Here is a 17,998-nt window from a genome sequence, read left to right as displayed (position 1 = left end):
ATAGACTATTCATATACAAGCGTATGCTCTATCGTCGGACTGCCGGATGTCCACTTTGTGTATTCCTATCGAGTATCTCCCAGAAATGAAGGAGATTGGCCCGATCAAGGTGGCGTTTGTACTTCGAAAGTTGGATAACAGTCACAGACCATTTCTCAACATTTGTATCAAGTGCCTCTTCGTCCCATTTCATGTGAAACGCTCGAACTGAAATCACATAAGACAAGAAACACTCACAATTAATAATAATAAATACATAAATGTGTGCATTTTAAGTACAGATATAGGATGCAGTTAGGACAGCCAGCCGCTGAAAGACACAGGATCCCTGCAATGGTAATCAACAAACTGGCGGCAAATGTAAAAGACACAAAAAAAACAATTCTGTGAAATAGAACCTATCCAGAAACTCTGCTTCTGATAAACACCTTAGTAGTCTGCTATTTAAATAAGATGTAGGTAGCTATAGGTCAAAATGAAGTTTTGCGATGATTTGATACATATTAGATTCGCTGGAGTAGGTAGCCGTATATTTATTCACATAAACATATCTATTTCGCATTAGATAGGGTGAACGACAGGCTAAACGTACTACGTGCAAAGATTTCGACGGGGTTTCCACCCCACGGCCATCCTTTAAATTGCCAAGTGGGGCCTTGCACAAAGACAGCTGCGACACGGTCCCAATCTTCTGGACGTAGATGTCTTGGGTCATCGATAACCTGCAGAAAATATACCAGATGCTAATTTTCGAACTCTTTTCCATAACAACTGCGGTAGTAAGGGCAACGGTTCGTACCTTAGTTGTTCATACCTACCCGGTATAGACGATTAAATAAACTGAAAATTAACTAAATCATCGCGCTCGAGATGCGTTTACCTTGTACGGCTGTGTAAGAGTTGACCCAATTCTTCTGTGTTGAACAATGACAGCCTGCTCTCTTCGGACGCCTGCTTTACGTTTTTCATCCGAGCTGACGAATCTACATTAAAAAAAAACGCAATAGAGAATAAATCGCTACACTGTTTTGCTGAACTCGTATCATATTTTGTTAAAGTGTTTTCCACATCGCATGTATATCAATAAGGAAAGGTGGTATTTTTCATTATTACTAGGGTCTTTAAACATAGCGTTTTTTTTCAATGCACATTATTTTTGTCATCGTAAGTCGTATAAGTCATCGTAAAACGGAAGGAAAGTGTATTTTACACACTTGAGATCCTCAAGGATGTCCTTTGCGTTGAACATCGTAATGAGTGAGGTGGTGGCAGCAGGTATAATTATTATCGGAGTTCTAGACACCCGTTTCTGCGGTACACCCGGAGAGGCTCCCCCGCCTACGCTATTGCGGCTACCAGGTGGTACTCTCGGCGATACACTGACTGGTGTTATCGAGGGACGCTGAGGACGTGAGCCCTCCGTCACAGATTTTAAGGTCATTCCATGATACGAACCCATCGTATCGATCTGAAATCCCTCCGTTTCTGAAATCACAAAAAAATTAAAGACAAAGACACGTTCTCAAATTAAAAAATAGCGATCACTTCTACATTTTATCACGTGTCTTAGTAAGATTAATCATTGCCTCAGCCCCAGAGTACTACGAAGAAAATAATCAATATAATATATCAAACGCACATGTACCACATATTTTACAATAAAAAGAAGAATACAGTGAAGAAGCTCACAAATAACTCAAAAAGCAGCGCCGAAATGTAATATTATATAATCGAATGAACTTACCTTTTCTTTTCTCGAATCGCTCTTGGTCATATCTGCTGTACGTCGTCTGTTGAGGTGGAATTTGCCGCACGGCCGCCACGCTCTGCGGCGTTGCCTGAGGTAGCAGTGGTCTGTTCGTTGGCTGATGTCCTCCTCCGTGTTCCCGAGCAGCGATCGACTGCAGGATAGGAAAAATGGTCTTAGCGAAGTTCTTCCCATTTGCCTGTAGAATCGTCGTTCGGTTCCGCCAAACACGTTCCCGCGACAGGATCACCGTCGTATGTTCTTTCTCATAATCGAGCATGTGCTGGAGCTCGGATGAAATAGGCTCGAGATCGTCATCACCCTACCCAATCAAAAAATAAAACATGCCAGAGTTAAACAAGCAATATTAAATTGTGCACTATATTTTTGTTACCGTTAACGTTTGTACTTGCTATGCTCATATGTGCGTATAGTTTGAAGAAGAAGAAAAGTAACTAAAATGTCGTAACAGTTTAAAAAATTATGTTACATGAACTTAGCCGAAAGGGAGACATGATTACTCACGATTTTAATGGTATTTTTTTTTTTGGCCAGACGTTTAGCTTTGATGGCGGCGATTTTTTCGACTGAAAGCTTATCCGAGAGCGATGAGATGTTTTCGGTTGTGATTGCATCCTCTTTCGATGCATCCAGACGAGCTTGAAATTGCTCTTTTGCTTTTTGAACCTCGGTAGTTTCCAAACGTGGTCGCTTGGCCCCATCTTGACCTCTAAAAGCAACCAAACAGAAATACATTTGTACCCGTTTTTTCTTATATATTCTTGTTATATATATATATATATATATATATATATATATAACAGGAATATAGTATGACTAGAACAAACAATTTTGTAACAAAAGAAATGTCTATGGCATTTATCGAGTGCCGTCTGCTGCCCTCCCCTTTTTCCAAATATAACCCTGTAATTGGTTAGAATGATATTCTATTTTACCAACCTGGTATCGGTAGCTGATCTTTTAAGAGTGATCGGTATGACCGGAGGCGCTGATTTGTCGATATTGGCCGAGATTTGCGTTTCTCCATTGAGGTACTGCAAAATGTCTTTTCGGTCCGGTCGACGTACGACACTAACACCAGCGTTCTGCGAACATTCATTAACAGTATGGAATGCACGAATTTAAATCCTCATCACTCGTAACTCTTTTAAGTAACATATTTAAATAAATAATATAAATAATAAACGCCCATAACACACCTTAGCAGCTATGAGTGACACGCCTTAAAAGACTTAAGTTAAAAAAAGCAGCTAGGACACGCTTGCGTTATCAGTATTCACTTAGAAAATGTCACAGTAGTTTCTATCATCAACATTGTCTTACGTTCACTTACCGCAGTTTGCCGTACGTAATTCGCGTGATTCAACGTAACATTTTTTAAAAAATGTAGCAGAGTGTCCAGGGTGTAATATTCCTTCGCGCCATCTTTAGCCGTTCTGTAAGAAAGCATCACATCGAGGGTCAAGCAACATCAAACGATTGAGATTGCCTTTTGCCAGTCAAGGGCAAAGTACACATTTGAGTTGCAAGCATTTCGATAGCAAAAAATAATAAACAAGACAATATCTGACGAATGCATATTTGCCGCTCACAGCAGCATCTATATCCCCGTAGAAAAGCAAAGTTTTTCTACTACTAAAACATTTAATATATACACAAATATACATAATCATGAAGCTCTCAAAAACACAGCCGGTATGCTCCGTCCGTCAGCGAAATGGTCGACAACAAAGTTAGATTCTGATGTCGACCATAAGCATCCCGTATAGCAAACATAATCTTAAAACGTCTACTGGCCTATCTTTTTCAATCCATTTAATTGCTATAGGCTTAATAACACTGAAGGCTATTGACTATGGCTATTAACACTACAACAGGAATTATATTGAACATTGTAGACGATACACGATATACGTAAATATGATGTAATCAACATATACACTGAACACTTAGACAAACAATTAACCAGCCTGAAATCGCTGTTAGATTTTAGCGACTGGACTATGGTGCGTATTTGGTAAATACCTCTCGAACCAGCGTTTCCATACCTTTCTGCCACTTTAACATTGAACAATCAAATATCACAAATATGTTTTATATTCGTAGAGCTCTATCACCTCCACAACAATTTACCCGTATACGACGTAGTTAGTTTTAACATTTTTCGGCCACGCGTATTCTCCGAAGATGATTTTGTCGTCCTCCTCGTGAATTGGCTTGTTGCTCACATTATACTGACGCAGTAAACTTAACGGATCTGCCATAATGGGGACGGTTTTTAATCACTTCACTTCATCAACAACTCAACATAGAACACCTTCAGTCATGGCTCCCCTCGATGCGCTCATACTCTCGGCAACACACCCAGAACATCGAAAGAACAAAACAAAAAGTCGCTAGCAGACACCTTTGAAGAAGCAAAACGTAGAAGCTTTGGAGGATCCGAGAGCTAGTCTGTGCTAATGCGTCGGACGATGGTGCAAAGTATGTGTCTTCCGTAGTTTACGTTATCTAACCAGCCTGTTAGGCATTATCGTTTCTAGGTGTCTCTATTAATAGAGACTCACGCTAAGAAAAAACGATACTTTCATAGCAACGACAGATACTTCGATGCTATGAGTCAATGTAACACTGCCTAAAGTACAGCTCCGAATTTTAAAAGTATCTCACAGCGCCTGGTACGTTTCTACCATAAAGCCAGCGCCCCAGAGGGCAAAAAAAAGGGACTATTTTGAAACAGAGTGCGTTATAGCTCTGCTTTTTTCTTTTCAGATCTAATTTTTAACGACCTAAGGAAATAATAAATACAGTCATGTTAATCAAAAAATAAAATATTGTCATAGTTCAAACAAAATTTGCAATGGTTTGAGAAATAGAAATGTACCGCAATAGCAAACAAATGGTGCCTTTTTACCGGCACTAGATATTTGTAGGACATCTATATATTACGGGTGTATCGCGCATTCACGCGCACACATGCGATTTAAGGTAGGATTCTAATAATCGTACCGTACTTAGACAGTTTTTGGTCCAAGTAAGCTTTTTTTTTTTTTTAATAGTCTTTAAACGTTCTCATTTTATTTTGCTTAGTCTTTTTAGGGCTCGCTATATTATTAGGTAGCGCCCACCGATTCGCCGTCGTGTTTCGAGTTATCTCAAGAGCAGTCGACTTGGTTCAAGGTCGGAAAGATAAAACCTAATTAGGTCCAGTTTAGTGTTACAATCCGTTCAAACGATTGGCTTGGCAAAAACTTTTCTGTTTTCAATTGATTTGTGTAGACAAATAGTGATCGAGATGGCAGATACACCGCCGAAAGAGGTTTGTATCGGAAAACAACTAGAAACCCAGGTTCTGGTTACCTTGTTAATAGCTTGTTATGATAAGAAAAGGTCTACAGCAACATTTATTATTACCTCAGTTACTCAAGTATTGTTAATACATTCATATCAGCTGCAGTAGGCAATAAAATACGCTATATTTGAATTGTAACCAGTATATATATACAATATAACCAATTACTGTGAAATTATAACTTCTACAGAATCAGAAATATCATGACCAGATTAGCACAAAAACTCAACACATTTATTAGGTCAAAATTAGAAAAAATTATAGATAGTTTCTTAAAAGTTTTAACGGCTACTCGCTTTAGACAAGGGAACTTAGAGAAACAAGTTTCTGGATAGTTGAAAGATATGTATTTCACTAAGTTCCCATGTTCTCTAATAAATGTTTTGAGTTTTGTATTATTTTGGTTATGGTATTTCTGGTTCTGTAGAAGTTATAATCTCACTGTAGACGCGCATTAGATCATAGAAGTGAAACACTGAAGTTGTGTTTGAAAATTGTCCTTATAAGTATATTTCACGGTTAAGCTATTGAGGACATAAAAAGTAACACTTAGTGGGTATTTCTAATTAGTGAATTGAAAGAATCCTAAATATAAAAGTTGAATTATTGGGTCGTTAATCGCCAGCGCAGAGAACATGGGCAATATAATAGTCGCCAAGCTACACCACATATGGATTTAGGAAAGCTCGCGTTAAGCTCATGCAGTAGTGTGATCGTCGGGACTTTAATCGTAAATTGCATATATAGGCGCCTAGACGGACAAAACAACGACTGATTTTTGGCTTGTGACAAGCTTCAATACCTCCATGAATGACCAACTGGCGGTAGAGGCTGTGAAGAGCTGCTTAGAATTGTGAATAAACGCGTAGCAAGTGCAATGATATTTGCGCTGTATTAGATTAATTAGAACAAAAACTATAAGACTTCAATTATCAAGGAGTTAGCGTCCACCAATTGTCTCGATTTCAGTTTAGCGAAGACCCACGTGAATTGATTCCTGAGCTGTGCAGACAATTTTATCATCTTGGATGGGTCACAGGCACAGGAGGCGGTATTTCTCTTCGGCAGGGGTGCGTATTCCGGCACAGCACAGCAAAATGATTACGACGTAAACTACCGCAGCACCTGCATAATATTATATAACTTCCAATACTTCCTCTGTTAATATTCCCCTTACAAAATACCTATTTCGTTACAAATTTGAGTAATGAATCGACCTGACGATTGCGCATCGATATGTGCTGAAACATCTTAACGACGTTAAAACGGAACAAATAACTCGTAGCGGGCCATTCTATAATAAAAGCTGCTCGCTACGATCTGCAGACTGCACTACATGTACCTTTTATACAGAAAAAAGATAATAATGATAGGCCAAAGATAACCCCATATATTTTTTCTGATTTACCGCTTGTTTTCATTTTTATGGTTTTAACTCATCAAAAATTACGAAAATGACCAAGTTGAATAGAACTAAACAAATTCGAGCGTTAAGCAGAATTACGTTCTGTTGGAACTTATAGCAGATATGTTGCACGGGGCAGAGTAACAAAGTAGGACACAATATTTTAAGCTGCAGTAGAAAGGCAGTGGAAGGTTGCATTTACTTGATTCGGATTTTGGCCTGAAGTATCATTGAACGTGATTATGAGCTAAGCAGTGATGTTTAGCTTACGGCATTATATGTACTAAATGCAACAATTAAATAGAAACTTAAATTTTATGTTACGGGTTTATTTTAGAGATATTGTCTATATGGCGCCGTCAGGTGTTCAAAAGGAACGGGTACAAACTGAAGACATATTCGTGTCGAATATGCGTTCAGGTAATATTCTATCGTTTCATGTATCGTATGTAAAAAAGAACATTAGGGTGCATGTGTGTGTAATCCTGATTTAGTTGATGCTTCAAGTTCAAGATGTCCGAACGATTTTGTAATAATTAGCTATGCATATTAATCAATGCTTCTTAGTCCATGCTTTTTAGAGGATACTGTAACACTCAATTTAGTCCAGGCAGACTGGAGCACGTATTCTAGAGCATTCATACTTTGAGCAAGGAGCCGTGCAGAATGTCAAATTAGTATAACGTAACATGCATCTTTGTTTGAAAATGCTACCCTTTTTAGGCGACGTTCTATATGCACCGAAGGGGCTAAAACAGTCTGAATGTGGGCCCCTCTTCATGAATGCGTATCGTATGCGTAACGCAGGCGCAGTAATCCATTCGCACTCGAAACATACCGTTATGGCCACACTTTTATACCCAGGAAAGGAGTTTGTTGTAACTCATTTTGAAATGATAAAGGTAAACACAATGAGTTCATAAATAATAATAATTAATAAGTACCGTTAGCTTGGCCATTGTTTCGAATGGGCTTGGAGTATCGAAGAGATCAAAGCATACTTTCAACAAATATATATGTGCTATTTTTGATGTAACATTTAATGTAACACGCAAAAAATTAAGCAAAAAAATGGACAAACGTATGAAGCTAAAATATTTTCTAAAATCATTTTTGACTGTTAGCATATGTAATCTAAAATCCACAAGTGTTTCATTTTTCTCGATAGGGACTTCGTAAGGATGGGACGTCGACAGCTTACCGTTACGATGAGCGTTTGGTGATTCCTATCATCGAGAACACCTGCTTTGAGAAAGATCTTGAACAATCGATGGCTGAGGCGATGCGCCAACATCCTCAAACGCCGGCTGTACTTGTTCGCCGACATGGAGCATATATATGGGGAGAAACCTGGCAGCGAGCAAAGACACAAGCGGAATGCCTTGACTATCTATGTGAAGTCGCGGTACAGTCGAAGTTGGCTGGTATCGACCCGACCATCCCTCCTAATGAATAGCTGAAGAGACATTACTCTAGCTAATGAAAATTTCGGTCACGCCTGTTTTGGGAAATATCTGAGTGGCTGATATAATTGAACACCGGGTAAATGATATGAACCTAAAAAACAAGAGGTCAATTTGAATGCAACGCTACCTCTTGTTATAGGCAATGAGGAAAATTTCATTAGTAGGGTATTCCATTACATCGTAAACCTACATTACTTAAGCTTCAAGATGAATAAAAAACGTACTGCAAACAAGACAGTATTAGAAATTTGTATTGAAAGTTAAAATTTATATTTTCACGTAAACAACCCTAAATAAATATCACGTTGATTTATAAAGTTCTGTCGTTTTGACTACCTATTCGTGTGATGACTGCCTAGCTTATTTAATAGAATACGTAATAAAAGAGAACTGACATGCGTAACACCCATGGATGACTACCTACCAACTTAGGAGTAAGATACTGAAGAACGCACTGCTTGATTTAGCTTGTTAACACACACGGTAATAATTCTTAGGATGTATCTAGCGAGTCCATTGGTATTTGAATGTACCCATTTGATATGAGAATTAGACATACATTCAGTATCTGTTTCCCTTTCTTTTCTGCATACCAACCTGTGTCCCTACAACCTTTTTAGCAATACCAAGAAGAACAAAATCTGCAAATATGCACGAACAAAACACCTATCATATAGTACTTGTTTCTATCGAAAATCTAAATTTAAGTAGTTTTGCTAAAGCAATAAGAGCTATGTTTTTTTGCTTTTGTTTGTTTCTTGTTTTTTTTTTTATCTCAACTATATTGATCATTCCAAACTTTAGTTTCATGTATTTCCTCTAACTTCTGTCTTTCAGAATTTTTTTTTCATTGAGTTCACGGCCAGAAGGTTTTATGTAGTTTGGATACACCTAAAGTAATTGCCGAAATGACACCCGTGGACGCTGAATTTGCTCGAATCCGAACTGCAGAATCGTGTTCGGAAGGAAATAAAGAAGGCGATTATTTTTGGGATATAATGTTTTCTTATTTAATGAAGTGAAAAAGTTTGAATTGATCATTAACTTATGTTGTATGTGTTAGATTTGGAAGTTGTCGAACGCACAGTGAATAAGTAGAGTGGTCCTCTCAAGAAGCGATACCTTGAGCTTTACAATCGGAAACGACTAGAATGATCAGGAACAAATTCCAAGATAAGCCAAACTGATGCTTGCGTAGGGAAATCTATATTAACGATAGAATGACATCGTCCATTATTCTTAAGAATGTTTTGTAACCGCTTCTATTTAAAGAAACATCTTAAACTCTGATGTTTGGGTACCTCATGAGCCAAACTACCGCCGTTTGGACTAGTGTGCATTGGGATATAATTAGTTTTTTTAAGAATTCGGTGAAGTGAGTCTGGAGCGATTAGAATTTTTTAATCCGAGTTAAGTAAGCTTGTGAGAATAATGGTGTGATCTGAGGATGGTCGTCGCATACAGGATTGTAAAAAACGCGGTCAGTTGGAAATAAACCTTAATTACAAGGCATCCCAATGAATGAAAAAATGATGCAACGAATAACTACACTCATCTTGTAGCCCTATAAAAAAAAAGTAATGGCTCTTATCCGAGAGTTTAAATCATTCCTCTCACTATAGGCCCTAATTTTGCTCAGTCAAGCTATCATTTATTTTTTGAGTCTAAGCTCAATCTTTTTAGTTGACAAGCATTTGACTTCTCATATGGTATAAAAATATATACGCGCTATCAAAAATAGCAAACAACGCCCCATTTGGTGGTTCTCAAAAAAAAAAAGACCTATATATACATATGAGTAATCGGTAAGAACTACGACAATTATTTTACAAATACATTTTAGAGTTATTGCATAAAAAAATCGATGATGCTTTCTGATTCAATGTTTGCTCTGTCAAATTGTCATGTAAAGTTCGTGCCAATGCTTGCACTATTGTGTTATATCCATTGTCCATATTATCTCGAAGCACGCATCCAATAAAGCCAGAAATCCTCGATACACTAAAATTCGCTCAGTGAAGTTCTAAGAGCACGGAAGCGCTGTTGCTTTTCACACCTTGAACACTTGAAGACAAACCAGTTTATGCTGACTGAGACGTAAGTCACAACCATATTCAAGCTGTAGGACAACTATTCTGTTTTGCAGGTTTACAGAACACTTCAGTTGTGAAGTCAATTACTAGGTGGATGATTTTCAGCCACTTGTAGTTGTCCTGCATGGATCTGATAATGAGTCTGTAGTAGGAGTAGCTTAAATGCGTTTGCCGTAAAACAAATCGATGTCTATTTTTGTCAACGAACTGCTAAACGAACTGCATGCTGTACAGCTCATAATTTCCATCGTTCTCAACGGCTAATCTTATGCCATACCTTAACCGATTTTTGCTGCTGAATTGTAAACCTTCCATATACAGACCTATGTAGGTTACAACGAAATCTCGATCACTGACGCTTTACGGCAAGCGTATGCTAAACTTTCTCCGTGAGACTTATTAATTCAGAACGGAGCCTTAATTCGGTGCTAACGTCTTCGTCGCCATTGGCATTAAGGTGCTGCTCATCTTCATTTTCGCAAAGAGAAAAAGCCCCGCTTGCGACGCTTGAACCTAGAAATCCTGAATGAGCTTGTTGACGAAATGCTACCTAAGGCGGATTCCATTAGCTTCGAAAACTACGCGTAGCAACTGATTGGTGTCCTATAACGGTTCATTCAATTTTATCGTGCTAGAAATCATAACCGCGCATGTTTTAATGCACTCTTTTGCCTTCTTAGGGGAACCTAGAATGAATGCAAGCTCATTGCGGGGTTATATTCCAGAATGAAATTTTCCGTATCCCACCTGAAGACTGCCTGGAAGGAAGAACTACGCCTTGAAACGATGGAGTCATTTCAAACAGCAAGAAATAAACTTGGTTTGAGGAGCTGAGCGATGGCCATACAAATAGCTTTCCCGATGGACCGCGACTTCGTGCCCGATCAGCCTGACATTTCAATGACGAACATTGTCCAGGGTCATTTATGTACAAGCTCTTGGAGGTTTATCCTGATAAAGTACAAAGTCCAAATCAAATAAGGAACGAGCACCTGAAGAATGGATTTACCCCCTTGCTAGATGGCGCTGTTTAACGAGTGCCTTTGAAAAGGCGCCCTAAACGCCCAGTGACCAGCCGCCGTGCTTCTAATCATCTCTCAAGCTAAAAGAAGCTCTAACCTGTTGCCAACGTCTTGCTGTAGTTATTAGAAAAGTATGTACTACAAACTGCTAACCTCCCTAGTAATGAAACGATTAAGTCGATTTCTAGAAATCGCTAGCGTCATTCCGAACGAGCACTACAACTTTTCACGTGACCGGTCAATCAAAATAGCGTGTAAAGCTCTACCAGCCGGCGCTGCCACTATTTGCCGTCTTCGCCGAGGCTTAAGGGAACCTTCGATTCGGCGTCAAGCGGCGTCTTTCTGAGACTCTTGACAACAAAAAGGGTCCCACAAAAATCTTTAGCCATTATAATGGTTATCCTTTAAAAACAAACTGATAACCTTTCACGCTTCCGTCAAGCCGCCGTACTCGCGCAAGGGTGTAACTTAAGCCTTCAATTGCTCCGTAAACTTTTGAGGGATCTATCAGCAAGGGCCCGAGGGCCCAGGAACCTTATGAAAATAACCTATGCTGATGACCTAATTAACTGTGGTAGCAGGTTTTCTCAATCCATCAAGCGTCAGCTAGACTGCACATAATGTCCGTAATGCTCGACTTAACCTTGAGTTTGACAAAGACAGAGATAATGAACTTTAGGAAAGGAGAAGAGAGCGCCTTTTAAGACGCGCTGCCTCTTGCGGGATTGCCCCTCGCCTACGTAAACAATCTCCCTACATTAGACCACTTCTTTCGCTCAATGGTGAAAGTCACGGAGAGCTGCAAAAAAACAATAGCAGAGGTACCTGCTATCAGTAATACCCATCTTCCTTCAGTCGCTACCAGCTTTAAATTATTTTACCTTAAAGTACATTAGATCCCAGCTCACTGCATAGAAGACTTCGTTTTTTTGAAGTTGCAACTAAATAATCTCAATGATGTTTTGAGTCTCTTACACGTGTACAGCGCACGGCACAAGGCTACCCTAACTTTGTCACCTCCTCGCAAAAATATCGCTGTTCATATAGGACTTATCGCTGGATTTTGTTTTTGAAAAATGCTTTATATCGTGGGAGAGCAAAAAAAAAGTGGATTCTACGAATGTAGACATAAGTTTATCACCTTGATGATAGCTGAATGGGTAACGTAGTTGGTTGCTAACCTCGTTTAGTTTCGGGAGCCACCATTTGGTGATGTGCCAAACGGCGATACTGGACATAAGACTCGAAACAGAGAGCTATATGAAGCAACGTATGGAGGTCAAGGATCCGCTGAAATCGCGATAATCAATGTTGGCGTTGCCATAAACTATGAGTCTTTTCGAATTTTCATCAACCAAATAAAATGTGTATATACGTACCAGATGAGAAGAACAGTGTAATAGATATTATTAAACAGCAATTTGTTCGAACGTGACAATGGAAAACCGCTTATCACTGATCATGTGACAGTTGTCTACGAAAAGACTTCTATGCAGTGTACGTATTTGAATCCTAACTGAGGCTCCTGTCGTTTTCATGGCTACACATGCATACTCAAATATATTTTACTATACATAACGCTAACTTTCTTTATTCACATAGGTTATGTAGTATTGTACTTGATGGAATTTGAAAAGCAATCCCTAGTCAAGGGGCTTGGTGTTCAGGTCATCGCGCCAACTTCACGCAATGCCACAATGAATTCGACTTATATTACGGATCGTGCCTATATCGTGTTTCGATATCATGTTTCTATGATTACGACTATATTTCAAGTTTTACGTTTATATTTTCAAGCACTATGCACGGTCTGCCTAACAGCAGGTGTGAATAATAAATATTAACATAATTAGTATCTAACGTTTAACCCTCCCTGATTTAAAAAATGAACACACATGGTCGTATATAGTTAATTTTTGTCATTTTTTTTGCAAGATGATATTTTATTATGAGCACACAATAGCCATCTTTATTTATACACAGAAATATCAAGCGCCGGCAAGGCTTGTCATGGTTGTCAACAGGGCGCATTCTCTGTTTGACGTTCGCTCTCTCAACTGCATCAGTTTTTGCCCTGTTTCACATTTCGTATTTCTTCTGTTTGGCAGAAAGAGTTCGCCTGCCCGTATGAAGAGTGTACAAACTTCGGTCGCCCTTCGCAAACTTTCAGATGGAAGATTCAAGATCGATATATTTTCCCTTCCATCTGATAAGTTTATTACCACATTTTCAAAGGAAAGCATAAACCACAGGTGTCCCTAGGGCAACTGGCAACACCATCGATCTTGTCACGGCGCCTTTTCCAGAAACGATCTCATTTTCGTCCACCATTTTTTATGTTCTGTAAATTTTTAAGCATCATTTTTATTAGTTGTATAATTTGCCTCTGCCTTACGTTAACGGCCGTAGGTGGGGAATATACATTCACATAAGGTTGTATGTACGGATCGGTGTGTTATAGCACAGGGTAAATAGAATTTTCATCTCAGTTCCTTTTCTTTTTTTTTTTTGGGTGTACAATATAACTATTATGTCTTCCCTCTAAACGTTATTATTATACGTCGTTATTTTAGCTTTGCTCAGCGTAAACGTATCGGGTTATCAATATTATGATCAGTGTCAGGGATTCTTATATCGTATATCGTTATTCTTGATATAGGTTTGGCTAAATGCGATAGATAGATATAATCACCATTGGTTTACAATATTCATGATACTAATTATTCATAATAGTACTAATAATTATAATTGTGATAAGCGCATATTCATAACTATATGTTAAATTATAACCTTAGCATTTATAATATTAAGGATGGTAGTATAGTAGTAATAATGGTAATGTAAATTTATAGATTAGGTCTTTTGCTACTATGGAAATTTTGCTGTTTTGACATTACTTGCATCTCTTATGCTCAATACCAATGCGATTAATAAAATTTTAAGCGCTGCCGTCCCGCTTGCCGAAAGTAGGCGTGTCGCTATGTCAGAACGCTGCGCTATACCTTTTTGTATACCCGCGTTACTTGCTATTGTAAATAAAATATTCGTCTGACGGCTTTTTATGCTATTAGTATACTAATCATGATTTTACTCGACGAAATTCACTTGTTCTAATTGGTCTGACAACTTGCTTCTGACATGATTTGTGTTCTACTTGATTTTTGTTCAAGTTTTTGTTGCAAATCAGAAAAATGACACTTTTCCGGTTTTGTTCGAGCTGTGTAAGAGTTCTGTATTTTACACACTGTATAGGGCGCATAACGTATCAAACAACTCGTCCATATCAAAGCCAACATGTCGTGAGAAATCGTTAGATTCACCATTTTACTGATCGTTATCCATTGATGCAACATGGTGAGCGTACTTATAGTGAAGTCATGGATGTCAGTCGTGTGTAAACGTGTCGTTGTCGTCGTACAATAAATCATGAAATTTCATGGAATATTTCTATAAACAAATATTTACGAGTATTGCGTCCGATGCTTCCGTTACTCTTATGATTGCTGCTCTGGGTGCCGTTTTTCCCACTTCAACGTAGGTCAATTGACTCATCTTTTTCGCTAATAAGGGCAGCCATTGAAGATAAATGGGTAAATGTCTTACTACGATGTCATAATTGTGTCAGTAGCCTCAACGAACATTAAGAATTATAAATATGGATGCAAGATACAATACGTTAATCATTTAATAAAACTATAATATAATACAAACGCTTTCAGCCCACTAGAATATGGCATTGACAGTATGCTCCCGAATACAAAAATACCCCGTACTAGGAGGCATCTGTAGACTGCTCGTTATTCTTCTTTAATGTTTGTAACTGACGCCTTCGTTTGGTGTCACTCGACTATTGGCTTCGCCAAGATCCCGAAGCAGGCCTTGTTAAGTTCTAGCGATCTTTTTTCAGTTGGGCTGATCACGTCCGCATTTTTCACATGGTTCTGGTTAATTGATAATGGTATAATTTTGTTTGATTATTATATATATATATATATATATATATCTATATATATGCATGTATGTTTTAGTAAATGGGTAGACTGATAGGTATATTCTCCGTAGCGCAATTTTCGTGCTCAAATTCACAAGGTTTTACCTTGACACGCCTTGAGAGAATAACAGCCATGCAATTTTAGGGGGGGGGCTAAACGTGCTCATTGCTTTGCTTGTAGTAATTGACCGACCTTTTTGTCTTCGATCATTCTAATTACGCGCATTAAAAGAATCCTGCCTTCCCAAACACTGCTTGTCTCGTGCACGCAGTAAGTGTATGTTACACAGAAATAAATAACCGGCGTAATAACCGTGTTTCAATGCTCGCCGTTAGAAGAAAGCTTGATTTTGGTCACAGCCATACCAGAACATCAGACAAGACCTAAACTTTCGCTTGTGTTCTGACGCGAAGCCGCGGATCATTTACAGCAGTCTGACGCTTGTCGAATCGGCGATAGGCATACGTACACTCGCACACTCACGTCGTGTCGTTTAGGTATATTCAAAACGACTTTAATCTGCAGTCGATCCTTTTTTTAATAACCCAAAATCTCGAAAGGTTTTCTGCTGGTTGAAATATAATAGTTGATCAACTTTAATCCTGGTATCGTTGCTGAGGGACTAACAAGCTGAGCAGATCGAGTCAGAATGGTACGTAATCGCCAGTCCAGCTACACACATGAACACACGTTAATCGAGATCAGTACAAGCGATGTATGTAGAACCCGAATAGGACAAAGGTTATACAATATAACCAATGCTTTATTCCTGTTATTAGGTCTCTGCTAGAATTAAGCTGTAGATGATTATAAGTGTGACGAATTTGGCTGGAGTACAGGCATAAGTCGTGCAGTACTGCTGTATTCTACTACCAAAGATTCCCTAATGCACGCAGTTTTGACAGGTGTAAGTCCGATACGCTTGCACGAAAGGCTGCGTTGCAATGATCTAATCATGCTCGTTCGAAATCTACATACATACATCTCATATTAAAGTAAATGTATATATCAAATATGGCCCAGTTAGGATCCATTGTCAGCGGGAATTAACATGCTTCTCTGTTGGAGGTAGATTCCCCTACGCCACTCATTGGCTACCTGTGATATCAGCATATTTTTATTATTAAACGCTTCGTCATAATCAACTTTAATATTGGTCCACATTCACAAGCAATCTCTAGGGCTTGCAACGTTCGAACTGACCAAATCGACGCTCCAATGCATTGCGAAGCTCATCAACACTTCGCCTGCTTTCTTAGGCTACTATAACTAGATATTTCATCGTAGTGATTGACAACCAAAGGGTTTAATCGTAAGTCATAGACTAAATCGATCGCGCAGTTGCGAGCTTTTCAAGCAAGTCACCAATTAATTTGTTCAGACCCGATGAAGTAAAAGGGGTTTATGCTTTTCCTGTGTTTTCCTATGTTTCTGTCCATTAATTTGAAGCATAGTTAGTTACAGACGCGCATTTTTTCCGAGTATTCCATCTGTATCGAAAAAAAAACACCCATCTTGCAGATCGTCCGCAAATCGAACTGGAAGTTCAACTAAATTCACACAGGTGCAATTACGCGCGATTTATGGTACGGCTTAATTTGCGCTAGTAAAATTGGCCATTATTTAGCAGCCAAACAATTATCTGATATTTCTCTTATATTAGAATCTCATTATATTCTGCTCTAATTAATCGTACGATCCATCGACCAATATTAAATAACGTCGATCCGACTATCTTTTATCAATTTTATGCAATATTACTTCTATTATCTGTATGACTATTAAACATTTTGAGACGCCGACCACATTTTCGTATGTCAGTTTTGATTACCTTACCCTAAACTAGTTCACATCATTTTTTGCTGATCAGCTGTTGTCAATGCCAACAACGCGAGCCCTTACCAATTTGGACTTATTATTAGAACACCCGTATCTCCCACCTTTCTCTATCATTCCTATCGCTAAATACAAGGTTACAGAATATGTATGGGCGTACACAAGACAAAATGTTGTACGTATTTAATAAGCAGAAATAAAACCAATAGGAGATCGGGTAAAATATGATCGAATATATTCAGGTAGTAGCAGGCCAATAATATATAAATTGATGTTTGTGCTTGTAGCGGTAGATGCAAATGTTCTTGTTTTTTGTTGTTGTTGTTGTTGTTCATATTTATATGTTATCTTGATGTTGTTGTCGAAGTTGTTGAGTTTGTCTCGTAGTTGTTGCGGGTTGCCCCGGGGCGCCCGTTGTCCATCTGTCGTCAACGGATGAATCTTGGTATGATGATAATTCGATGTTTCGCTCTTTTCTCTCATATGCGGTCACAGTTTCACCATTGTTTTTCTATAGTACGAATTATTACCGTTAATATACTTTACTTACTAATGATCAATCGTATGATTACCGACAGGGTCAAACCAACCAGCTTCCCGCATCAGCGTTCAAGCTTCAACGTGAAATCTATAGACTCTGACTCTGCGACAACTTCACTCAATTTTGTTTTTTCGTTCGGCTTTCGTACATGTCTGACAACGTACCCTCCCAAGGGTCTCGGCGCCATCACGCACCATTGGTCTTTATAACAATTAAAATCGACGTTTCCAGTCTCTCTGCACCTCTCGCGCTCATGTCTCTGTTATTGTCAATACTACCATATATATTTCCATCTGTCTTTCTCTATTGTCTAACATACGCAATATATCATTTCTTTCTATCATTTATAGCCTCTTCGTATTATCTGTGCATCTATTTAAACTCCTGTTCCACTTTCAGCTTCTTTAATATTATTTTTCCTTCGTGAAAGGAGTCGTGCCATCATTATAGGGACACAGTATTTATATGGTTTTTATCATCGTTACCATCATCACCATATTCGTCCACGTCGGCGTGTTATATA

At 38.6% G+C, this 17,998-nt stretch overlaps 2 protein-coding genes and 1 long non-coding RNA gene across 3 annotated transcripts in view; 1 reads left to right on the top strand and 2 right to left on the bottom strand.

The window, feature by feature from the left end:
- Nucleotides 1–6: 6 nt before the first annotated feature.
- On the bottom strand, nt 7–4,172 carry LOC111259040 (parafibromin). Its single transcript, XM_022830714.2, has 9 exons — nt 3,902–4,172; nt 3,102–3,204; nt 2,708–2,853; nt 2,273–2,477; nt 1,745–2,069; nt 1,215–1,485; nt 881–983; nt 593–722; nt 7–207 (listed from the first exon to the last, which is right to left on the bottom strand). The coding sequence occupies exons 1-9, from the start codon at nt 4,030–4,032 to the stop codon at nt 29–31; spliced, it is 1,593 nt and encodes a 530-aa protein (XP_022686449.1). The 5' UTR covers nt 4,033–4,172; the 3' UTR covers nt 7–28.
- A 631-nt stretch (nt 4,173–4,803) lies between these two features.
- On the top strand, nt 4,804–8,326 carry LOC111259043 (methylthioribulose-1-phosphate dehydratase; the record flags this gene model as incomplete). Its single annotated transcript, XM_022830718.1, is given in 5 exon segments — nt 4,804–5,087; nt 6,090–6,190; nt 6,863–6,945; nt 7,249–7,427; nt 7,694–8,326. Coding segments are annotated over 5 exon segments (675 nt in total). The 3' UTR covers nt 7,982–8,326.
- A 4,684-nt stretch (nt 8,327–13,010) lies between these two features.
- Nucleotides 13,011–17,998, bottom strand: part of LOC111259058 (uncharacterized) — a 7,910-nt gene continuing 2,922 nt past the window's right edge. Inside the window, exon 3 of the long non-coding RNA XR_002679401.2 lies at nt 13,011–13,447. This is a non-coding gene — a long non-coding RNA (uncharacterized LOC111259058). The remainder of the gene's footprint in view (nt 13,448–17,998) is intronic.

Source organism: Varroa jacobsoni, unplaced genomic scaffold, assembly GCF_002532875.2.
Source record: "Varroa jacobsoni isolate VJ856 unplaced genomic scaffold, vjacob_1.0 scaffold_289, whole genome shotgun sequence".
In the NCBI taxonomy this organism is placed as follows: Eukaryota; Metazoa; Arthropoda; class Arachnida; order Mesostigmata; family Varroidae; genus Varroa; species Varroa jacobsoni.
Note: the sequence above shows the minus strand (reverse complement) of the source record. Positions and strands in the feature narration are given on the sequence as shown.

Coding starts and splice junctions, on each gene's coding strand:
- LOC111259040 (XM_022830714.2), bottom strand. CDS start 4,032: ATGGCAGATCCGTTAAGTTTACTGCGTCAGTATAATGTGAGCAACAAG. Junction 984..1,214: donor GACATCCTTGAGGATCTCAA/GTGTGTAAAATA, acceptor TTTTTAATGTAG/ATTCGTCAGCTCGGATGAAA. Junction 208..592: donor CGTCGAAATCTTTGCACGTA/GTACGTTTAGCC, acceptor ATGTGATTTCAG/TTCGAGCGTTTCACATGAAA.